Here is a 25,479-nt window from a genome sequence, read left to right as displayed (position 1 = left end):
GATAAGTATTCCATATTGTGTTTATGTTGTGCACCATCGGTTTCACATACATGTGTAGGCACTGCAAAAGTGTGAAAATCTCCCGGTGCATATGTTCATCTCCATGCACTCATTGCCTTTCTTTTCTCTCCTTGTGCTCTCTTTCTCTCTCATATAGATTCCACAAATGGCCCGACTCCTTCAAAGGCAGAATTACGGAGAGAATCACTATTTTACAATGGAGTCATTCTCTTAGAAACACAAAGCAAAAAGTCTTTGGAAGCAATCAATCACACAAATACAAAACGCCAGCAAGAGGGAGGATGGAAAAGACGAGCCCAAAGCTTTTGTGATGAGAAGGAGCGGGAAACGGAAAAGAAAAAAGCATGCCGATTTCAGTCCAAAACACCTAATCCGGACACACGGATGAGTGTGTGCTGCTTGTTGTTATTAGTTTCTATTTTCTTGGGCCCTTTGTCTTTGATTTCAAAAGCACTTTCAAGGCAGCAATAGCTTAAATTTCACTCTGAATCTGACAGACAGCTTCTGTTCTTTTCACTTCAAAAAGAGCGCAATTAAAGCGAATGAATGCAGGCCCGTGCGTGTTCACACAGACACATACATGCAGTGAGAATAGCATGTTCAACAACTCACACACACAAGCACTTGTCATACAAAACTTCTCATTCTTAAACATGTCTTGTGAGCTGCAACAATGACATTTGTGTGTGTGTGTGTGTGTGTGTGTGTGTGGACCATTAGAATCAGGGTTTTAGAGGTGTATAAGCCCAGAGGAAGTGTCTGGATTTGAGTGCTATTGTCATTTCTGTTCTGGTGGGTGGTCTTTGGACTTTGATGGAGCAAATCCTCCAACCTCCAAAATTCAGAGCTCATTTAAGAGGATTATGGTGCTGTCTCGAGCTGTGTGTGTGTGATGCTGCAGACATTCCGCGAGACGTTTGCCACCTACGTGATACGTGCACTTTCTTGTAAGTTGGCTGGCTGAGAAAGTATCAGCCAACAACATAACTGTGCATTTAGCACATATGCCACAAGTGAAATTTAATCATGGCATATTGTGAAAAATAAATGGAAAATCACAGAGCTTGAGAGTACATGACATTAAAAGATTTTGTCATATTTAGGCAAAAGACAAAAAAAAACATTACAGTTTCAGTCATGCTGTCATGTTGCATTTGCAGTGCATTCACTTTAGATAAATAATTCATGTCACTACAATACATCAAAAGGAAAATATGAAAATACCTGCCTCTCTTTATCAAGTTTCTGTTTATTACAGCTTTCATTTGATATTCATATTTTGAGTTTTTAACAGATTTTTTAAACTTCCTAAACATCCAAAAGTGAAGACAATTGTGGTGATTGATTAAATGTTTTGTTTAGTTTGTTTATCCTAATCCTAATTTTTATAACGAAAGAACAAACTATAGATAATCAGAATCAAAAACTGTGACTGTGGCGGTGCTGATTCGTTGATTTTAAATGAATACAGCTTTCTGACTACAAGTGGCCAAATTGCATAGAATTTCCCTTTATATTTAGAGAGTTTGGGATAGAAATAGCCTATTCAAGCCTATTAAATAGTCTTATCATGTATATTTTTAAATATAATTTTGTTTTACCAGAGGCCCATCATTTTAACCCTCTCTCTGACCCTTTTTAGCTATTAACATGCTTTTAAGATGTCTATGTCTATGTAAACACCCTCTTCACATGTGAAATGGGTAGCAATGCTTTGCTGTGTGAGCTGTAGGTTTTTTGGTTTGTACCATCCCATACTTCAATAACAGCTACTTTGCAAAGTATCAACAGATTCATAAAACAATCCGTGAAATGTGCCACTCGAAGTGTAAAGTTCAAATGTGGGTGCCCATGTGCTTATATATCTGAAGTTAAGGAAGAACAGAATGAAAAGGTTTTTTCTTTTTCAGCTTAGTTTCAATAGATGGGCTTTTTGGACTGAGTTCTGAAAAACAGAGTTCATGTTTTCATAGTGCATCACACACTTTTTTTTTAAAAGATCAAGGGAGATTTGATTTCTCATGATATGACCCCTTTTAAAGCATATTTGTGACATCTGATTTATTTAGTACATGCTTCTCTTGTTTCAACCCTTCGGTTCGCCCTATTCCCTCTTTTTTTCAGTCCATAATCCCGGCTCAACAGAAAACAGTGACGCTTTGAAGAAGTGGAGTGAAGAATCTTTCTGCCAATGTGCACAAACACACAAACAGTGTAGGTGTTCTTTGTGTTTCTTCATGTGCCCATGTGAAATGTAAACATACAGTATTACAAGAGGAACACACACACACACAGCATCCACCCATGCATGAGCATTCAGTCTCAAACACAAACTCACACACAGGTGGCAGGGCACAAGGTGAGAACATAAACTAGATCTGTACATAAAACTACATGTCTCAATATAACTGTACATAAAACAACAGAGATTGAAAGAATTGAAATGACAATTTTCTTTTTGAGTACTCTTTTTTTTCTGTCCAGAATGCTTTTACTTTATGAAAAAAGTGCGTTTCTCTTTTCTTGTTTTTACATGAAAAACTGCTCCTAATCATACTACAAAACACCTGAAGAATGAGTTGTAAGGGCTGCATTTGTAGAGCTTTTATTTCTATTTTAAATCCTGACAGGTCATGGTAACTGAATTGTTATTTAATGGAAAAGAGAAATACATCTTTCAAAATTTCTCCTTTGTTTAAAAATAAAAGCACACAGTTAAATAATGACAGAAATGTCATTTTTGAGCTAGCTATTCTCTTACTTTTTAAATTAATATTCCATGTAAAAAGCAAGAAAATCATTTAAGAAAAAGATAAGATGTTACAGTACTAAACAAATTATATGCTGTACACAGTCCATAGACACAAAGTATTCAACCACAAAACTACACAAAGATTTCATCTTTGTCTGAGATTGTTTTACACTTTAAGAGAAAAACCGTAAAGGAGTGTCAAGCTTCCTCGTTAATAATCCACAGCTAAACCTTCAGCTGAGTAAACCCATGGCAGGGTGGAAAAAAAAACCGCAAAAAAAGAGAGCTGTAGAGCTTGAAGGGAGAAAAAGGGAGAGCACATTAAAGTTTCATGACGGTTTTCTCTCCAGATACAGACCAGAGAGGGAGAATGGAGGGAAAACTCCAAAGTTGAGAGGAGAGAGAGGGAAAAGAAAAGGAGTGAGAAAGGTGTAAACTTTTCTCCCAAGATTCTTCCACCCCACACACTCGAACACACATCTCACACAGCCCACGCAGCTGTCACATCACCATTGGGCTAATCTATTATTCATAATGTGGACAGGACAGAACAAGACAGGAGAACTACCGAACCTTCCTGACCTGAGAGAAAGAAAAGTATATTATCCATTTCAACCTGCTTCTCTAACCCTGGTCTGCACATAATGACTTCCACACAGAAAAAGTGTATGAGAAACAATGCAAGAACAGATTCATACTCAAAATTCAGCCTTAGCTATGTCACAAATTATCTTAAAGAAATGATCCTGCAGCATGCTCTCCGGTCAGTGTAAGCCCGAAGGATACAAGAGGAAGACAAACATGGTTTCTTGCACAAGTACAGTTGTTGAGCAGGCAAATACAAATGATTCAAGACCGATAAACACAAACGGAGACCGGTGAAGATACAGATTTGCTTTAACTGCGCTTCGACACTTCTGCTACACATTCATATATTAGCAGCACTGTTAATTCATGAACATCTGTACTTCCTAACGGTTTCTTCTGTCTAGTTCAAATTAACTGGTTGGGCAGACAAACCGGCAAATGAGACAACGCTGTAATCATTTCTCACATGAGTGAAAAATAAGCATTTTTGTCATCTTGTTAAAAGACAAAAACACTCTTTTCATAAAGAATAAAAAGTTAAAAAGTACATTATGTAAAAAGGTACTAAATGACCACTAACTTAAGAATGGACATCTACAGGTCACAAAGCTGCAACAACAATATAATTAATAAATCTAATAAATCATATATATGAATGATTACTTAGGAAAGCCTATAATTGAAGATAAAGAAGCCACATTATTTTGGCAGATTAGTAAATTATTACATAGACATTACAACAAGTGGCTTTAGAAGACAACAAATTATTCATTTCCATATTACTGATCATAAGTCTATCACATTTTTGTGTATGTAAACACACAAGATCACACATCTTTGGCTGTGACGCATCTTACTGTTTATTTCCAGTGTCTCACACCATGAGCGCCATTTTATTATAGCATCCAGCTGTGCTAAAACACACAATATAGTAACAACTATGACACATAACACCAGTTTACTAAACTATTCCAGTTTTACCTTACCTGATAACTAGAGTTTGGATCCACGTTATCCACTACAATACACAAATTCATGCACTTCCAGACCTTCTCCGAGTTGCTTTATTGCACGCTGTATTCCCCATGCCTACTTTGAGGTCTAAGGTGATAACCCCAACTGGCTAAAATATTAAAGCTGACAAGTACAAGCAGTCTCGAAGAACCCAGAAAAAAAGAGAGGAAACAGATTTTGCAAAAACATTACAGTGTGGAAGTAAAAAGGAAAAAATATATAACTGACAAGGAAAAAGGCCATGAGACTAGGTTAGAGTTAAGAGCATCACCATATGAGGAGGTCCGTGTGAGACTGTGTGTATTTGCACACACTTTAAAGTATTGTGAGGTAAAAAGTAAATAATATATCTAAGGATTGTTGCTGGATAAAGAAAAGAAGCATGTGCGCTGCAAGTTCTCTCAGATACACAGGAGCAAAGATACAGAGATGAGAAAAAGAACCACGTTATAAATATTTATACAGAGACAAACGCGAGAACAAAAGCGAGAACTTCCTTTTTGGCACAGGGACGGCGTGCCAGAAAGAAAGAGAGAGGCAGGGCAGCAGAGAATCAATAGCGGGAAAGAAGATGAGACACACGAGCGGGAGTCTTAATCTGACTGGTGTCTCCTGCACCCCGCTGACTAACCTCCATCCATCCATCCAGATCTCCTGCTTTCTATTCCCTCTCCTTAAAACAACACCAGTCATCCTTCTGATTCTCTTTATTACTGAGCCATCCTCATCTTTTTGGACATACACATGTGTACATAGCAGTTATAAATAAAACGTATCATGACAATGACCTCTACATGCTTCTGATGGTCTATAAGATAAACATCTTAAACCTCCATATTAGAGCTGCCACTAACGACTATTTTTATTTTGTCGACTAATTTATCGATTAATCTAAACATTTTTTTTTTTTACAATTTTACTTAAGAATATTTTATTAAACCAAATGAAATCCAAATTTCTATGAAATCCTTTTTTAAAGCAAAAGTAAAGTGCAACATAGAGTGCAAGAAGCAAGTGTCCATCTCATAGTCCAAATCACTGAAATCACAGTTCAGTATTATAGTGTAAGAATGACAACATATCCACGTGTTCTAGTCTACTAATAATAATATTATAATCAAAAAACTATTTTTAAAGGAGTATTTACCAGAAATATTATTTACCAGATTTTTTTTAGGAGAAAAATTTAAATGTGCAGTATTTCTGAAAAAAAAAAGAAAAAAAAAATTATTTTAATTTTTTCCCAATAAAATCAATTAATTGGAGATGCTTTTGATTATTAAAATTTAATGGAACCATGAAAATGGAATCCATAAAATGATGGAAAACAGAATTTGGTGAAGATAAAACTGTAAAACTCAAATTAACTAGACAGGCTTTTTGATTAATAAAATTTAATTTAACCATTAAAACAGAGTATAGAAAAATGAAAATGGAAAAAACTGAATTTGGAAATAAAACGGATTTCATAGGGCCCTATAATTATTTATTTTTTGTGGTAATAAAAATAGATGTAAGTGAACAATAGCCTTTAAAATGACTTAAAATACATATATAATAGCAATGAGGCAATAATAGTTAGTTCTGATAATAATTTGTCAAAATACACCATGACCTGGCTTCACAGACAGGGTTTAGACTAAACCAGGATTAGAACATAGTTCAATTAGGACATTTAAGTCATTTTTATAAACGTGCCTTAGAAAAAACATTATTGGTGTGCATTTTGAGACAAAATAAGCACGTTTCAGTCAGAGCACGTTTCTTTTAACAGTTGAAACTGTTTCAACTTATCTGAGTTGAAACAGCTCAGATTTAGATTTTAGTCTGGGATTAGGTTTAGGCCTTGTCTGTGAAACCGGGGGAAAGTATTATTAGTTGGGGAGCCAAAGTCTCAAAAATGGGTTGAACCTGACATGGTCTGTCATACTTTTTATTTGTGTTTTTTCTGTTAATTTTGACCCTATGAACCAATAATTGGAGGGTCTGCTCTGCCGGAAATATTGCGAAAAAAAATTGTGGCCATTTTAGTGTATACACCCTTTATTTTTTATTAGAAAAATGTGAAAAAATATTTTTTTCCTCAAATCCTCAGTGGGTTTGGTAGGCTGTCAATAAATGCATTCCAGGTACACCGAACACATGTTCTGACAACATCCACTGAAAAAATAACTCTTAAAACACATTTCTACATGATTTTGCATTAATTTAATGCCAAACAATTAGGTGTTTTCTCACTTTTTTCCAATATTTTCATCTTTACTTCACTGGCAATCAACTATTCCCCCAAGTTATGACATCAGTCAATATGTCATTCTTTTCACCAAACAGTATACTCATTCCACAGAAAAAATCATAAAAATCCAACCAAAATCAATGGATCTGTGATGATTTCACTAATAGTTGATCAGCAGGCTCAGAACCTCAATAGAATTTTAGGCTGCTCTCAAAATTCTGTAAAACATGCTGGATATTTAACATCATGGCACACTTACGCACACACACATGATCTTAGTAATTTGAATGAGTTTGTCTGGAACAACTAACCAACGGTAACCAATGGTTACCAACGGACTTCGAAGCTGCTCATCATTGTCTGTGGTAAGTGACAGTGACTTCAGTGAATACCGGTAGGTCTGCCCCAGCGTTTTGGGAAAAGAATGGTAATATGGATATTTTAATAGTAATTAACTGAAAGGACCACGCCAGTTTTCAAACAAGTATATTTCTGATGATTCCTCATCCCAAATGTATCCCTGTAGTAGCAGCATTTATTCTCTACTTAGCTAGCTTTAGCCGTTTTAGCTCATTTCTGTGGTTCCTTTAAACGACCATAACTCCTCACAGGAATGGGGTAACGTTAGAGAATTACTTTTTTTTTATGCTCAGAACAGTGTTAATTTCATTGACACTGTAATTTTCGTCATTATTTTCATCAACGACATTTTTTTGTCATTGACGAAACTGTCACTAAATTGTCCTCATAGTTGTCGTCATTTAAAGCTGTTTTTTATTTAGTTATCGTCTCATTTTCGTCTGTGAAAACTTTTTATCTCACTGCAGTTAAATCTGTATCTGTATTGCATGTTCAAGCTTTAAAAGTGATTCATATTAACAGGTTAATTAATAAATGTTTTCTCTGGGAGTATATAATGGGTTTGGAAATTTTTGAGAAATTCTAAATTAATGCATTACAATTTATCCAAACCCATTCAATTTTACATTTAGTCGACTAAAATCTTATTGTATTTCGTTGACTAAAACTAGACTAAAACAATTCAGATGACTAAAATATAACTAAAACTAAAATGGCATTTTAGTCAAAAGACTATGACTAAAACTAAATAAAAATTAGTTTTGTCAAAATTAACACTGGATCAGAATCGTATGCTTTACGAGGGGTATGTGTCCTATATGTCCATTTTGCTTCGACCGGAAGTTGAGAAATTGCGAAAATTTCAAATGGACTTTCTAGGTAAAGAAATAGATATGAGAATAAATGCTGCTTCAGGGATACGTTTGGAGTGAGGAATCATTAGAAATACACTTATATGAAGGTTCGTGTTGTCCTTGAAGTGTTTTTCATGTCAGACAGATAGTAAGCCACTAAGGGCTGCACTAAACGTTAATACTGAACAATACAAATGTTCTGTAAGATGTAAACACACTATGGCTGTGTCCAAATTCAGGGTCTGCATCCTCCTTAGGATCCTTCCTACCCGGTTGAAGGAGGAGGGATCCTCCGAAGTCCGCAAAACCCGGAAGTCGGTGTTTGTGAATTTGGACAGCCTACCCTTCTTTCAGTTCCCTCCCTTATATAAACAATAGAGCTAATGTTCATTACGCAATACAACAAAGGCCTGCAGGGGGCGCCAAAGTCCTGGCGATTGTTTTTACACATTACTGTGCGATCTAATCCTTGTTGAACGTTATGAACGTTATAATAAACCCAAACTCACAACAATATGCAGAGATGGAGTTTGAGATGCTCCACACATGTAAATAACAGTTTCTGTGGAACTACTGTGACGCGCGTACGTAACCTACACGCATGTAAATAACTAAAGCGCATATACAATGTTAGAACTGCATCGCATATAATTATTTAATTAAATCGTAGCATTTGTGAATTCACAATTATGCTTAATTATGATTTTTAAATGGGTTTAATTTATCATGCTGCCTTGGGAAACAGTCTAATAATGAGTTTTATGGATTCTCGTCCGTGAAATGCGCCACTTCCGGTATATTGCCAGTCAGTCGACGCAAGCAAAATGAAGTCGACGATTTCAGATAAAAGATCTCTGTGTTTTATTGCCTATCAAGATATTAAATAATAAAAATAACAAAAAAAAATTATATAAAAAAAAGGTTTGAGTTTATACATTAGGCAGGTTTATAAACAATATCATTGACATGTAAACATATCTACTGTAGCTGACATCAAAAAGCTATGAAGGTTCAGAATGAGCTGTCATGCATCTCAGTTACAATAAATTGTCTTTTTTGGACTGGTGCTGTATGTTTTCATAGTACATAATTCATTATTTCAACATGCAACATTCTGAACATGCAATATTTTGAACATGCAACATTCACAGATCTACACACATCCCACATTTCTTGCATGTTCATTTATTTAATACTTTGGCTAATATGATTATGCTTTTTGTTATGAATAAGACTGCAGCTCTCTCGGCTCTGTTTACTATGTTTTATCACATTTAAATCCAAAAAATCAGTGCAGAAAATGCTTTAAAAAGTATGCAGATTTAGCCCTATGACACTTTTTAGAGATGCAATGATCCCATAAATGTATAGTGTAAAATTTTTGATCTGATCTTAATTTAAGTTGCTGACAAAAGCTTCTTAAGGCAGAGAAAAAATAAATAAAAATCTCACCAAGCCAGTCGTTAAACTTCTTGACTTCGCTGGGCAGGCCAAGCTCTGTGAAGTCTCCAGTGTGCAGTAAGACGTCACCGTACGGCATCTGAATAGTGTCAGTGCGCGAGTGTGTGTCAGAGATACAGACAAACCGCGTGTAACCCGGGGGCTTAGGGGTGTCATGGGGTAACGGATCTACCCTGTGGAGAGACAGAGGGAGAGAAAGCGGTGTGAGAATATATAAGGTTATATATCGTCTCTCACGGCTTCGCAGTTGTATTTGCAGAAACGGGTCTCTGAGGGACATGGCAGAGTTTTGAATAAGAATGGCCCACTTTAGAGCATCTCCTACTGGGTCGACCACACAGACTCTACCGACGACACACACACAGGTACAAACTAACAGACATTCATACACACATACACATTTGCAAATATATAGTTGTGACCTGTTTTCCTTTGTAAATCAGCATGAATAAAAATAAACAAATAAATAAATAAATAAGAGAAACAATGAAACATGGCCCATTAGGGGGGAAAATCCAATCATGGACAACAGCATGTGAAAAATCACACATTTTCAAAAGTGATTAGTTAGTTTCCTGAACACTTGGTCAAGTCAGGTCACTTTTATTTATATATAAAGATGCAAAAGAAACAATGATGCAAATTTCTTCAAATATGAGACAAATTCAAATTATGTTGTAAAGCCGCTCTAGAAAAGACAATAGTGTCATTATTCAGCTAGTCATCAGTCAAAAAAAATCTCTTTTAAAGAAGCCCTGAATCATTAAAAAACCTTTATCTCACCTGAACCCAATTGGGTGGTTTCATAGGGAGTTTTTACAGTATTTTAAAATCGCAATGCTCATCGCGTAAGATGCATAAAAAACAGCATCAATTTTGACGCAATAACCAAACATACCCATCTAAATGTTCATGGCTGTAGAAACAGTGTTTTAAAGGTGATGAACATCCTCTGAGAGAATTTTAACATGCAAACTGTCAGCTAAAGCAAAGCATGCTGTAAGAATGCAAATTAAAGTGCTGCTGCCGCTAAAAATCTAAATTGGAAAAAAAAAAAAAAGCACAAGACAGTCTACAACTAGTCAACCATATATGATCCATACAAATTGTGCATGTGTGAATTTCTTACATGTGGACGTGGGGTGGTTGGAAGCGACCCTGGTTGATGTTGTAGAAGGTGAAGGCTTGAGTCGGGTTAGCGCTGTATTCATCCACCTCAACCACTCCTCTTCCGCTTCTCTGAGACTGTTGCTGCTGTCGTCGGGCTGCCATGATTTCGGAAAGTGTGAAAGCCATGGCAACACACACACTATCGCTTTATCTCTCACACACACGCACTTGTCCGGCGGTGCTTGTTTAAAGGGCCTCTACTGCGGTGAGATGGTCTTGTGCAAGTGGGACGGTCCAGGACCGTATTCAGTGGTTGGCCCACCGTACAGCTCCGTTGCTGGGACTGTGAGCCTGCATGCTTCCCCTCAATACACCTGAGCAAAAAATGTACGAGATACAAGATAAAGGGAGATGTGTGCAGTGACAGCGGTGTATTATCAAAACCCACAATCAGACGTGTGGTTGATGGCGGTATGTCCCACTCTCCTGTGTGTTAGTGCCGAGATCTTACACAAAGCCATGGTAACCATTCTGTCACGATTTCTATGTCTAACAATAGAGTTCCCTGCACTTTCAAGACGGCAAAAAAAGAGATGCGACGCAACAGAGACAATTGAGGACACAAAAGCCCTCTAAAAGAAAGGGGAGCTAAAATGTTATTCTGAACTGAAATAACAAGGAGGGAAGAAGCTGAAAGCTTTCTACTCCATTCCTTGAGAAATACACGAGTGCTCAAACCATTTAGAAACACCTAAAAAAAATTGTGATATGATTTTTTTTCCTACATAAAAAATGGATGATGACTAAGCAAACTAAGTAAAATTATGTGGGACAGAAGCTTTGAATAATAATAGCAGTACTGAAAACTAAACAAAAATAACATACATTACTCTACAAAAAAGTAATGTGGTAATCCCATGGTAAACTATAGGAATCTAGATGTTATAAGAATGATACAAACCATGTGTAGTATTTTGCATTTTACTTAAATGGTCGATGAAGAATATCATGGTATCAACATACTATGTCAAAAAAGATGGTATTATATCATGTACTTGCTGGCATTTTTGTGAGTATAACATGGTTCATAAACTATTAGTTTAATTGGCTTGACCATATGATAACTTGATTTTCACTTTTCAAGTCTAATTTTTGTCCTTCGCCACATAAACACTGTATGCCGTTAAGGAATTTGTTTATATCTCAAGAAATAAACCCATCAATAAAATAAATCAATCAAGCGCGTTTAACAAGCGTTCAGGGATTGACTGTATCTATGGCAACTGTCTCCGCTTTCCAAACAGACGAGCATCATTTATAAAAGCGCACTCTTATACATATTCATGCATATTTAAAAGATATGCGGTGCTGATTTACATACCAGAAATATACTTACCTATTCAAACTCAAGAGTCTGACGCCGATATGTTTTCGGAGACGTGCAGGTAACGACGTCTAATAAACAGCCGGGAAGAGCTCCGTTGTTTGCAGAGGCTCGCGCTGGTTTGTTTGAACTGAAGTCGCGTGGTGCCCCGGTATGTGTGTGTTTCTCGCGGTCAGAGACACTCCCCCTCGGCTGCTCTGGAGCTTTCTCTCCTCCTCTTGCGAATCCTACTATGGCCAAGAGCTTGCAGTCATGTAGCTTCATTAATAATCATAAAAAAGCCTCGCGCTGTTGCGGATGTAACTTACTGTATTCATAGAGATATAAATCATTTGCGCCATTCGCGACGCATTATGATATAATATTCGATAATAATCTATATTAATTTCCCAAATGTCACGTTATTATGTTATTTGATAGCTCTGTATACCATTAATTATACTTTTGGACGTTTTATATCGTTTTATGCACCTTAAACGTTAAAGGGCGCTCAAACAGAAATCTTTCCTCAGCGGAATCAGAACCAACGTCTCCCATTCAACCAATCAGCTGGGCGTCTACTGTGTCAACGTCACGTACGTAATTAATATTCATGAGACAATCCTTTCCCGTAGTAGGATGTGTTAATAGTTAGTTGTTTCAGTCAGAGAGGATGGCTTAATATTTTATATATGTGTCATGTGTATCTATAACTTATCTGTGCTGTCTAATTGAAGATGGTATTTTTGTCTGACCTTGACTTGCATGTAAGTAGCGGTAGCTTTTTAAATCTTAATCATAGATAAAGTCTTGACCTGTCTGGTAGTGATGAAAATATGAATATCAACCTTTTTACTTTACAAATGAGTTCAAATATTCTGAAAAAGCAAACAGAAAATCAGTAAAAAAAAAATAATTCGAAAGTGCTTGCGAAATCTTGGTGCACACTGCCCCTTTGTGGGGAGACATCTGCATTATATTTTAGGATATATATTAACACAAGGAGGAGACAAATCATTCACAATGCTGTTAGGTGACATTAGGGTCATTTTTCTTAACTTCCACTTAATTCATTTGAACTAATATACTAATAATTAGTATATAATCAACAAATGTTTCAAATGAAAGGTCAACACAAGACACACAGCATAAGATTTGAATGATTTATTAATAAAGTGAGGTCTTAACAATAGTTCCCATTCTCTTTTACACATCTTCTGGGGGTGATTTCACACAGCAGAACTGTTCATTCTTCTGTAATGCGGTCATTTATCATGATGGGAAGCGTGCTATCAAACACAGCCTTCCAGAACAGTCCTGTACATGTTAGACGGTCACCTTCCCCAGTATATTGTTTCCTTCTACTGTAAATATTAACTTAAAAAACATAACATTTGTACATCATTTACACATCTGTATTCATAAAGCTTACAATTCACACCAGCAGCAGTCTTGAGTCACTCTCTCCATCTGAGGGGCAAAGTACTTATATCTGTGTGTGAAGCCACGGAGGTGTGTGTATTAGTTAATGTTACACGTCAAACATTCGTCGTCTTCTTTTCTAATGGCAACAGTTCCTCAAATAACCACATGCCTTTGTTTTAGTAATCAAATGAGTCTATAACACGTGATTAACAAAAAATAAAATAAATCAAAGACAACCTGCGGTTATCTCACAAATCATGAATTACTGTGATAGCATAATAATACGGATTAGGTAATGGATTTGTGTGTGCTGTGCATGCATGAAGGTATGTTTATTTATGCCCGATGCAAGAGTGAATGTGTTTCCCTATCCATATGTAGATATTAGAAATACAAGCATGAATAAGTGCTCATATAACAAAGCAGCTTTACAATGATCACTCAATCCCTCCCAACCTGGAATATATGCAAAACAACACAGAATACTGTAAAATGACAGTTAATATTATCTGTATGACTTTATGGCACATTTAGATGTTTGTGGTTTGATTTTTCTGCCTCTTCTCTCACTCCTCTACAGTCCATAGACTAGCAAAAAAGATCACTATATCAGTTTTCACAAAATGGGCAAATAATATTAAATAAGACTGTACCAGAACTACATATATAGACACTCTGACACACTGCTGATTTATGAGGGGAAATGATCTGATCTCTGGATTTTTTTTCAGCCAGCCAACATTCACATACTTAAGGTATGTCATCTGTTCAACAAACAGTCTCTGATTTCCATCCACAGTTCAACAAGAAGAGCAAAATAATGTTGTCTTTGTGCACAGCACAAAGGTGATATGTTATTACTATGTAATAGATGTATTATAACTATGTAATAGATCATAAGACTTAATTCAAATGGAATTCTTTGTTGTTCTGAATCATAACTCGCCCATTTCCATGACTTTATGACACAACCAGCTCAAACTAAAATCTGACTTGCCAAAAATCACCATATTTACAATTTCTCCAAATGTTCCATGCAAAATAACAGCCAGGTTAATGACAAACTCATTGCATCGTGTGAAATTAAAACACATGATAGAAGCAATCTTATAATTGTCAGGCTAGGTACAGACCCAATGAAACATTATGGTACTTCAACACTTTGTTTTATATTAAACTGCAAAAAACCTTATTATGAGATGATTATTTATGAAATCTGTTTCTGTTTTTAGGAGAGAGATGGGTTAGAATATCTTTCTGCATCCTGTAGAGGGGAAGTTTGGATATTTCATGTTTCTACAACCAAAGTAAAACATCTCTATATAACAAAAACATTAAGAAAAACTTAGATTCCTTATTCTCTACAATATAAAATTCAAGTGCAATTGAAGCTCCAAATACTAGTTAAACAACGTACGCATAACTCTAACTCTCGTACCGGCAGGTAGTCTTTGTCTTTTATCTTGTTTTTTTTTTCTTTTTCTTTCATTTATCTGGCTTTGTCTTTCATGTTGTGGTCAGAGCAGAAAGTGATTCCTTTCTCATACAGTTTGAAAAGAAAACTTTAAGTGCACTAGGATATTAAAACCCCTTGTGCACATTAGGGGCATGAAAATAACCTGTTCAAAACAAGAATATATGTGTGTCTGTATGTGTCCCAATAAGCCATAAGCTTGCACATAATTATTTGTCCGCGCACACACACACACACACACACACACACATATATATACATACATACATATACAAATATATACTGTAGATATCAAACATCCAAAGAGGGCTTTTGCAAAATCAAGCACATAAATATTAGCAAACAAAAAACAAAGACAAAAAGGGACAAGTCTCAGACAGGAAGAAGGCCAAACGTCTTTATCTTCTTGCAGTAGTGAGGCCTTCTGGGAGCTAGTGGAGAAAAGACAGGAAGAGAGATGGGGATAGAGCCGGGGTCGTGGAAGAAATGTTTGGGTTTCTATTTATATGGCCGTAGAAACCTAGAGACTTTGGAGCGTAGCAGTTTGATAAAGGAACGTGGGAACATCTCCTTTGATTCCTGCACGGTGTATTTAAAGTAGTTATGAGGGTGAGCCAGCACATCAAACAGAGCTTTAATCAGCTTCTTATCCTGAAAACACAGAAACAGAGAATTAAAAGTGGTAGATAACGTTAAGTTTGTCCACAGTTGCTTGCTGTAGTGAAAACATATGCTCACTTTTAATATCTCCTGGTGGTTTTCTGAGGCGTAAAGTCGACCATCTCGAACAATGTCCTCTATAAGTTGCTGGTAGTCTTCTGTAATGACAAACATACATTGCTTTCATCAACAAAAACTGAAGTATGTAGTATTTATTATTTATGTATTTTTGTTTTACGTGTTTTTTTTACAATTTACAGTCTCTACTGATTTTCAAATCAATTTTGTACCATATAACAATTTTGGCAATATTTATTAATGTTTAATAAAAATACAGTAAAAACAGTAATATTGTGAAATATTTTTAAAGTTTAAAATAACTCTTTTCTATTTTAATATATTTTAAAATAATAAAAAATGTATTTATTTAAAAATATATTTAAAATTATTTTTATGTAATTTATTCCTGTGATGGTAAAGCTGAATTTTCAGCATCATGACTCCAGTCTTCTGTGTCACATGATCCTTCAGAAATCATTCTAATATACTGATTTACTGCTCAATAAACATTTCTGATCATCATCATTGTTGAAATGAAGTTGTGCTGCTTAATATTTTTGTGGACACCTTGATAAATTTTTCCCCCAGGAATCCAAGAGAAAACTAAATAAAATAAATAAATTAAGCATTTATTTGAAATAGAAATCTTTTGTAACATTATAAATGTCTTAAATGTAACTTTTGAGCAATTCAATGCATTCTTACTGAATAAAAGTATTATTATTATTATTTTTATTTTTTTATCTGACCTCAATCTTTGGAATTGTGCATTAATTATAAACACGGACTAAATCTACTGTACCGTTCACTTCTAATCTAACCTTACTGTATGTGAATGTATGGTCCTAAATGTATATTGTTGTGTTCAGACTTTATCTTACCATCGTAAGTGACATACGGAACCTGAAATCCCTTTCCACTGTTTCCCTCATTAGATTTGAACTGGATCCACAGCTTGCGTGAGCGGGAGGTGAAGGCGATTGGTCGCTCATAAGTTTGGCATGTCTCATAAGTTGTAATGGAAGTGGGCTGGGCTAAAAAGAGAGGGGAGGAGCTCAATAACGTGGATTCTTGCTGCAATAATTAACCAGCATCCAAAACGACAGGTATACCATACCACTCTTCCTCATGACAAGAACATCCCCACACTCATCCTCAATAGGGAGGAAGATTTCTGGTACAACAATAAGGATGCGCCTCTTGTTCGGAGGGTTAATGGTCCAGACACAGTTCACATTAGACGGATAGTCGCCAGGATAGTTGGGAGATTCTATGTAGCCCATGAAATCTCCCAGCTCACCACCACATAGCTGATCTGCAAGGGATAAAACAGACAGAGCCTTGAATTCACTGCTCGTTATGTCATCTGTGAGTGGATTTGCAAGTATCTAACTTACTTTTGCAGTGAGATACATTGTTAGCGCCGTCAAAATCTGTAGTGGTGTTTCCAGGGCAGGTGATGCAGTAGTTCTGTCCCGACTCAGACTGGTAGGTACCAGCCGGACACCGGATGCACCGGTGCGTGGTGGCATTATAATAATGCCCGAGAGCACAGTGAACTGGAAATATGGGAGAAGAAGAGAAAATGCAAAATATGTAAGAAATAAGCACGCTTAAGTGTTAACCAAGAGTCACTGTGTTTCCCAGCATACCTTTGGCTTCACAGTCTCTAAAGGACGTGCTGCCTGTGTGTTTAGTCATGAGTCCTCCTCCACAAGGGAAACACAACACACGGCCCGGCTCAGGCTGGAAGGTTCCCAGCGGGCAAGGCTGACATGGACGGAAACCATCAGCAGAGAACTGACCGGCAGGACACTGGCCTACAACCAGAGAAAGAATTAAGTAACATTTTAAACATTTAAAAAATAAAAACAGTACTTACTGTTCAAAAGTTGATAGGGGTTTTTAAAAAATGTTTGTGATACAGCATTATAACTGAAATAGTGTTTTCAATTTTAAAATGCAATTTATTCCTGCGATGCAAAGCTAAAGTTTCAGTATCATACTCCAGTCTGTCACATGATCCTTCAGAAATCATTCTAATATGCTGATTTGCTGCTCAAAGAAAATTTCTCATTATAATCAATGTTGAAAACTGTTGTGCTGATTATTTTTTTTGTGAAAACTGTCATACTTTTTTTTCAGGATTCTTTGATGCCCCCCTGCTGAATACAAGTTTTTTCTTAAAAATAAATAAATAAATAATGTAAAAATATATAAAAATAGGGGACCAATTCAACCAAGGAAAACAACATACATTTCAGTCTGGTAATTGCTAAAAAATTATCAAACTGACTTTACAAAACTTAAAGAATATAGAAAACAAGCTGTCTAGACTACTTTTATGGTGCTTTTTGGTCACTTTTCACAGCTTCACAGATCCTGTTCCTATTCACTACCACTGCATAGAAATGCACAGCCTGGATATTTGAAGAGTTTATTTGCAAAAACAGATAACTTTATTATGTTATCAAGTTTTTATTGTGTTTTATTGTATTAGTTAGCTGTATTTTTTTGTTATTTTTCACCTAATCAAAATAACCCAACGGCAGTTTGATTTAGATTCATTGGAATGTACAATGAAAAAAATGATTTTTGAAAATGAACTCTTCGTTTAACTAAATAAGTAGATACACGGAAAAGTGGTTCATGATGTTCATCAGTTATGCATCATAGAATTTTAATTCCACAAGGGGGAGCTAAAAGCAAAGAGACCTCAATCAACCTCAATCAATATAGTCAATTGAACTGAAGTACTGAAGTATTTTGAGCATTATGTGCACTGCAGCACGTATGAGAATAACCTAAAAATGGATTAGAATTGAGATGTGGTTGTGCTTGAGCAGCTCAAATGGTCAAATTGAGCTTCTACCAACTGATCCATACTTTCCTCAGTCCTTCAAATCTCACATTTGCATGATAATGAGCAATTCTGGGATTTCAATTCAGGCTATATTGACCCCGAATTTCTAAATGTATTGATTAATTTAAAAAAAGGGGGTGGTCTCGCATCAATCAGTTTCAATAATCAATAGGTGTTTCATTACCATCACAAAGCTATTCATTGATTGGGTTTTGATAACGTATCCACACACACACCTCCGCACTCAGAGACATTCTTGGCCCCTGCGATGCCCTGTCCCTCGGTGCTGGGGCAGGGCTCGCAGGACAGCTGGCCCTCTCTGTCCTGATAGGTTCCTGGTGGACATAACACGCACTGTTCCTGTTCTCCGCTGTAGAACGTTCCCACACCGCAGCTGACTGGGAGACACATGAACACACAGAAGCACACTCAGACACACAGACTTATGAAACTGTCTTCAGTACACCAGATCAGAAAACCAAAGCGTTTCCCAGAATTCTCACCACACTTCCCGTCGGTGAGGACATGTCCTATACTGCAGGTCTCCTCTCCCTCTGTCTGCCGCACGGCACGCTGGGCCACCTCGTACGCCGTGCCGGAGAACTGAATGTAGAACTGCTGCTTACTGATGGACTTCCTTAGTGTGCGCATGGCATTCTGCAGCCTCTGTTTGGTCTTCTCACGCACACAGTCCACATTACATGATTCTGACACATATATAAAGATGAAAACACTCAAAAATCGAAAATCACAGATGGTATCACATGGAAATTGTGAACACAGAAAGAACTTCTGTACACACATGAAGGCAATGTTACCTGAGGCTTCGTCTTCTTTCATTTCCATCTCAAACTCCGCTGTGATGTGGGAGACTTCCTTGGATGGAGACTTGCGGCCACGACGGCGCTTTTTGGACGAGTCGCACTTCAGATTCACAAATGTCACCTGACAGTCATCTGTGCAGGGGAACTGACCAGCTGCTGAAAGAAAAGAAAAGATAAAAGAAGAAGAAAAATGAAAAGGAATCAAGAAAAGGAGAAGCAAAAAAAGTCAATGAAACCGAAAAAAGGAAGAGAGGATGTGGGGTAGGAAAAAAATAGACAAAAAATGGAAATGGGTAAAAACGTGAAAGAAAAAGAGAAAAGGGAATGAAAAAAGAAGAGAAGGGAAAAGGTTGAAGAGAAAAATCAATTATGAAATGGAGAAGAAAAAAGTAAACAGATGGTAAACAGGAAGAGGAAATAGGAAAAAAAGTTAAAGAAACAGAGAAGAGAAAGGTAAAAGTTGAAAAGGAGAAGATAATAGGTAATGGGAACATGAAGAGAAAAAGGGAGTGAGAAACAAGGAAGAAGAAAAATAGGAAAAAAGGAGAAGAAAATGTATAGGAAAAGAAACAGGAAAAGGCAGAAAAGAAAAAAGATGTAAATGAAGCAGTACAAATGTAAGGAAAAGATAAAGGACAATGTCGAAGAGGAAAAAAGGAGAGAATCAAGAAAGTAAGAATCAGAAAACAAAAATGGGAAAGGAAAAGGAAAAGGAAGAGACGACGTGAAAAGAAAATGTAAAGGAAACAGGAAAAGAAGGAAAAAAAGAGAAGACAAAAAATACATAAAACAGGAAAATTGAAGGAAAGGAAATAGGACAAAGAACAAGAGAAAAGGGAAAGAAAACAGGAGAAAGGAAATGAGAAGGGAATAGGAATATCAAAAAAGAAAAGAAACAGAAAGCCAAGAGGAGGAAAACGTAAAGAAAACAGGAAACAAGAAGAAAAAGGAAAATGTAAAAGAAAAGAAGAAGAAAAAGGAAAGGAAACAGGACAAATGAGAATAGAGAGAATGCATTCAGTATTTATCATTTTATGAAAACAATTTTTAAATGTGCAGTGTTTGACATGTTATTTCTCACCCTGCAGGCCCTGCTTTCCCATATCCCTGTGTTTCTCCTTATTGCGGGGTCTCAGGTGGCACTTGGCGTCTTTGATCTTGAAGCGTGCTTTCTGCTTCACAGGCTGGGCCAGCATCTCTGATGGACAGGAAATCGGCAAAGTCTCACTTTCAAGGTTTGGATAATAATCATGGAAAACAACAAAATATGAGGCCTTTTAGAAATCCAACATTCAGACACACTAAATCTGTCCTGTGGGCTGAGCGGCCCATTCCAAAGTATTAAAAATGTGAGTATCTAGTTTAGCACAACAAGTCCAAAGTCAGTGAGAGAATGAAGGGAGATGAAGGGTCAGGAGTTGAAGTGAGAACACACTGCGGTTGAGGACTTCAGCTGGTCTTCTAGAATCACATCGAGCGTGTGGTGGTTTTGGACGTGGCGGTAGGAGTTTGGTAGTGAACCTTTAAGCAATGTTTTTTTTCTAGAATGTGTGAATCGAGCGTGATCCGTCTGTTTACTCGTTCTCCCCGGGCCCCGTGTGTAGAGGCCCTCAGGAGCCGCTGTGGTAGAATCCCGTCTGTGTATTTCAAATCTGTCAGCATGATGTGCAGCCAGCACAGAGTCATTTACTCAGGTTCACAGCATTCCTATGTATGCCGTCCAAAACAAGAAATGGCGTGTGTGTGTGTGTGTATGCGAGAGTATTTCTAAGCAGTCTGTCTGTCTGTCTGTACCTTGCTTTGCTGTCCAAAATCTACACAACGAACCACATGGGGAATGTCGTATTCTGAGAGCTGGGAGAGTTGTGGAGATAATAGTAGCGTGTTTGTGACCTCAGCAGGGTTGAATGATAGGACCTGTCCTAATTCTCCTCGCAGATCTGCATTTGAGCCCTTTTTTATTGATCCAGTGCCTGTCATGCAATGTAATGGAGTGGAACAGGTCATGCCACATGACTTGTTTACAGTTGTCCTGTCAGATCTCTGCTGGAGAAGCCAAAAACGCCAGATAGGTATTCTGGGACAAGACAAAGGCATGTGAACCTCTGCACTGCCATTGTACTGAGTGAGCAGAGAGGCTGAGATGTAAGGCACATTAAAATTACGGCGCATGGAAAGGAATGAAACGGAAAAGAAACGAGAAAAAAGAGAGGAGATAAGATGAAGAGGAGATGAAAGAAAAGAGAAAGACCAGAGCCTCTTAGAAAAAGGAAAGGAAAGGAAAGGAAAGGAAAGGAAAGGAAAGGAAAGGAAAGGAAAGGAAAGGAAAGGAAACTGGAGAAGAGATAAAGAAAAATAAAGGAACTGGAAAAGAAAGGAAATAGGACAAAAAAGAAAGAAAAAAGGAAAAAGAAGAGATTAAGCAAAGGAAACAGGAAATGGGGTAAGAGATAAGGAAAAGGAAACAAGAAAAAGTAGAGGAGATGGGAAAGGAAAGTGGAAAAGAGGAAATGAGGAAATTAATGAGATAAAGGAAAGGGGAGAGGAAATGAAAGAAAAAGGAAAAGGAAAGATGAAGGGAACGAAAGGAAAAGAAACAGGAAATGGAAACAAGAAAATAGAGAAGAGGAAAAAAGGAAAGAGAAAAAAGCAAAAGAGAAAAAGATCAGAAAGAAAAATGAAAGAAAAGGGAAGAAAAAGAAAAAGGAAAAAACAGAAATGGGAAAAGAAACAGGAAAAAGAACAAGAGAAATGGAAATTTTGGAAAGGAAACAAGAAAATGGAGTAGACAGGATTTAAAGAAAAAATGATAAGGAAAGGAATGTAATGGAAAGAAACAGCAAGCAAGAACAGAAAAAATAAAGGAAACAATCGGCAGCAGCAGAAGAAAACAAGAGGAAAGATAAGAGACTAGGAAAAAAAAAGGAAATAGAAAAAAAGAATCGGGAAGAAATTAAATGGTCAAATAAATAAGAGAAAGAAAAGGAGATCAAAGAGAAAAAAGAATGGAAGGAAACATGAAAAGCATGTGTTTGGTCTTATGAGTGTTTCTATGAATCGAATGACGTAGTGCACTATATATTTTGCAGGACATACTATACTTTACAGTGCATGCTAGATTTGTAATGCATGCTAGACTACTGTTTGTAGTGCATACTCGACTGTAGTACTGTACATGCATGTTTATGAGAGAGAATGTAGCCTTTGTCTCAGAGCTGAGCAGATAAACCACAGTTTAACAAATGAGTACAGGATGTAGACAGATGTAAGATGTACCTGTGCAGGTTTGCAGGGAGCTACTGCTGGAAGTAGTGACGTTCCTCTTCACTGGAACTTTACCTGGCTGGACAGGTACACCGCAGCTCAGAGTGTAACTGTTCTCAGAGTCTAAATCACACAATGAGTAAACGCTTTTAAACAGACGCTCAAGGTCCAGGTGCTGCATGCACCTGAGTAATGTTTTGTAGTGTGTGTGTGTATGATGTATGTGTGTGTGTGGAGAGGGTAGGCTGTCAGGATGACAGAGTACTGGGAAGTTGTCTAGAGAGTCATTGGCCTGACTTTGGCCTTGCCACAAATCGTCCAATGGCAGGCTGAATATTTCTGTTGGCGTGAGGTTACAGACCCCGGGTGAACAGGATTAAAAGAGGTTTTATACAGCTTTAATGCTCACTGTGTGAACCCGGTGAGATCATTAACACACACGTACAGAAAGTCATAAACACACATACACTCACAAAGATTAATACTCATACACTCAGATTCACATGGATCTTATTTAAAGATCAAATTGAGATTTTATTCATTTGATTTATTCTAATACATACTATTAGGACACACTTCAGATTAGTGCATATTTATTTTTGTGGTGCATATTAGCTTTTATAATGTACACTACTTTCCATATGCATGTACTGCATTGTTGATTTCAACATTACATTTTTATCATACAATTATACATTTCATTTTATTTTGAGTGATTTTATGCTAATAACAAGAAAAACACATTTTACCAATGGGGGTAGGACTTAAATTATTAAACATTCTCTGTAAATTTATTTTATGGAAGCTATTTTGAATATTTATTTTTGTGGTGCATACTAGATTTCATTGCTTTTTTTTTAAGCATAAAATTCAGTAGATCAGTGCTGTAAAAAGAAAGAAAGAAAGAAAGAAAGAAAGAAAGAAAGAAAGAAAGAAAGAAAGAAAGAAATTTACCAATAGGGTTAAAAGAAAAATGAATATTTTTATGAAGATTGTTAGAATATTTTGAATACTTATTTTATAACATGGTTTATAGTTAGCTGTTATAATGCACACTAATTTGTTCTTGTTTTCTACTAAAAAAGGGTTGAAATTCATTAAACAAAATTAGAATCAAATGTATTTTTTCCAATAGCAAATTATTTTTCTTTTCTTCTTTTTTCTTGTTTTAAGTATTTGAGCTTCGAACAAACAAGAAAAAAAAAAACAACATTTTCTGAAACTAATTTACTTAAAGGATGTTTAGATATATTTTGAATACATATTTTGTAGTGCAAACTGGAGGTTTTTTTAGATTGTAGCGGGTGAGAATGTACCCCTTGTGTAAGAGCTGCAGAGATGAATCACAGTTTAATGAATCAGGACTTGTCTGAAAGGTACTTCTGGGTGTTAATATGTTTATGCACATTCCTCGAAACTGATGGTCCTTGCATAAAATTAGTCAGAGACACGTTTTGGGCATCTAACACCTTAATACCTTTACCAAATCAGTCCACTGAGATGATAGATGTACTAATGAAATATTGCCGCAACATTCCTTTCTAGTCACTTTCTTAGAAAGTCAAAAACCACATTCACATGAGTCCTCTGGCCAAGCCAGCTGTACGCATTTTGCCCTTTATGGTTTGTTTGGTCATCTAACATTTATAGTTATGACAGTTCAGTGTCTTTACAAGTTGTAGCAAGCTTAATTCTCATACAGCTAGTTTTTGCTCATTCCATCACACTCTTTATCATCCTTCATTAATGATTCAGATTTGCTTTGTTTAGTGCATTAAATATGAATTATGGTTGAAACAAAGATTGACCCTATGGCACATGTGATATAAGGTTTGAACCCCTAGAGGGCAGCAGAGGGCAACGACTGTTTGCGCCATAATCATAAATGGAGTGCTTAATCCAAATAAATAATTTCCTTTCAGATGTACGACATTTGCATTTTTCATGTTTAACAAATCAAACTGCACTTAATGTATCCGAAAACTAACTTCCACAGAACTCCCAAAAAGTGAGGTACTAACCTGCCAGGAAAAGTGCGTTTGACGGACAGGACAGCGAACACACCTCCCCTCCACCTGTCTTGGTGCAGCTGAGCTGAGCACGAGGTATCGGCTTTCCATTCGGGAGGCATTTTACTGCCTCTGATGGAAAAGCGAGGTGCGTTACCATGGAAATGGCAAAGATTATGGGATATTTTGAGACGAGGAACGAAGGAAGGACTCACCAACACAGTCTTTCTTGTTCCAATGGAGCTTTTGACCAGGAGGACACACACACTCGTAACTGCTCGGTGTGTTAACGCAGCCGTATTCACAGCTCCCATTATTAATGCTGCACTCGTCAATATCTGTCACACACAGATGTCAGTTTGCATATCAGACTGTGATTTTTCATATTTAAAAGAGTGAGAACCATTGGCTGGTTTTGAGATTGTGAACTCACCACCGCAGTGCGTGAAGCCATACAGACTGTAACCTTTGTGACACACACACTCAAAGCTTCCCGGGTAGTTGATGCAGATGTGGTCACATGTCCTCTCAAAGGAGCACTCGTCAATATCTGCAGAGAACAAACAAAGAACATAACACCATTAAAGCAAATCACATGTGTGTAATAATTTCCTGGCTTGCAGTAAAAATGACCACCAAAAATGGGGATTTCATCAGGATCTTTGGATGCTCACCATCAGTGTCCTAAAAGACAAAAAAAAGCCCACTCTTTTGACTTTTTTGGGGGGGGGGATACATTCAAAGCCACAATCGCAACCATTTATAATTCCAAACATAAGTCATTTTTGGCATGCATAAATTGCACATCATGACTGATACCTCATGTGAACTTTTACTTTTCTAAAGCCACATTGACACTGCAGGTCTTGATGCTCAATTACGATTTGTGGAGTATATCAGATTTTTGGGGGTTTTTTTGACAATCAGCTTACATCTTCTTTTAAAATTGACCCATATCCAATATCTGTACTTACACTATACACTTGGCGAAACAACCCAGTGTAGACATACTGACCGGGGAACAGGGTTGCCAGGTCTGTGAAACAAAACCAGCCCAATTGCTAATCAAAAATTAGCCCAGTCATGTTTTTTTTTTTTACAGTTTTCTCCTCCGTCGGGGCTCTCCTCCCTTGAAATCACA

At 36.8% G+C, this 25,479-nt stretch overlaps 2 protein-coding genes across 5 annotated transcripts in view; both read right to left on the bottom strand.

Annotated features, from left to right (window-relative positions):
• The window catches only part of LOC306861192 (metallophosphoesterase domain-containing protein 1), a 42,482-nt gene extending 30,169 nt beyond the window's left edge, over positions 1–12,313 (bottom strand). The window contains exons 1-3 of the mRNA XM_079403332.1: positions 11,793–12,313; positions 10,416–10,770; positions 9,278–9,459 (exon numbers count right to left, since the gene is read on the bottom strand). Of these exons, the coding sequence (XP_079259458.1) occupies positions 9,278–9,459; positions 10,416–10,582 (349 nt within the window). The 5' untranslated portion in view covers positions 10,583–10,770; positions 11,793–12,313. The remainder of the gene's footprint in view (positions 1–9,277; positions 9,460–10,415; positions 10,771–11,792) is intronic.
• A 596-nt stretch (positions 12,314–12,909) lies between these two features.
• Positions 12,910–25,479, bottom strand: part of LOC306861546 (signal peptide, CUB and EGF-like domain-containing protein 1) — a 72,977-nt gene continuing 60,407 nt past the window's right edge. For 2 of the 4 annotated variants that reach the window (XM_079403870.1, XM_079403872.1), the window contains 14 exons: positions 24,772–24,888; positions 24,554–24,676; positions 24,351–24,470; positions 22,342–22,452; positions 20,147–20,263; positions 19,060–19,221; positions 18,745–18,948; positions 18,478–18,639; positions 17,031–17,198; positions 16,776–16,937; positions 16,496–16,693; positions 16,260–16,412; positions 15,397–15,476; positions 12,910–15,309 (listed from right to left, as the gene is read on the bottom strand). In XM_079403870.1, the coding sequence (XP_079259996.1) occupies positions 15,157–15,309; positions 15,397–15,476; positions 16,260–16,412; positions 16,496–16,693; positions 16,776–16,937; positions 17,031–17,198; positions 18,478–18,639; positions 18,745–18,948; positions 19,060–19,221; positions 20,147–20,263; positions 22,342–22,452; positions 24,351–24,470; positions 24,554–24,676; positions 24,772–24,888 (2,030 nt within the window). In that variant the 3' untranslated portion in view covers positions 12,910–15,156. The remainder of the gene's footprint in view (positions 15,310–15,396; positions 15,477–16,259; positions 16,413–16,495; positions 16,694–16,775; positions 16,938–17,030; positions 17,199–18,477; positions 18,640–18,744; positions 18,949–19,059; positions 19,222–20,146; positions 20,264–22,341; positions 22,453–24,350; positions 24,471–24,553; positions 24,677–24,771; positions 24,889–25,479) is intronic. The other 2 variants (XM_079403871.1, XM_079403873.1) reach the window with 1 other exon arrangement.

The sequence above is a fragment of the Barbus barbus genome (genome assembly GCF_936440315.1).
Source record: "Barbus barbus genome assembly, chromosome: 42".
Taxonomy (NCBI): domain Eukaryota; kingdom Metazoa; phylum Chordata; class Actinopteri; order Cypriniformes; family Cyprinidae; genus Barbus; species Barbus barbus.
This window is presented reverse-complemented; position numbering and strand designations above follow the sequence as displayed.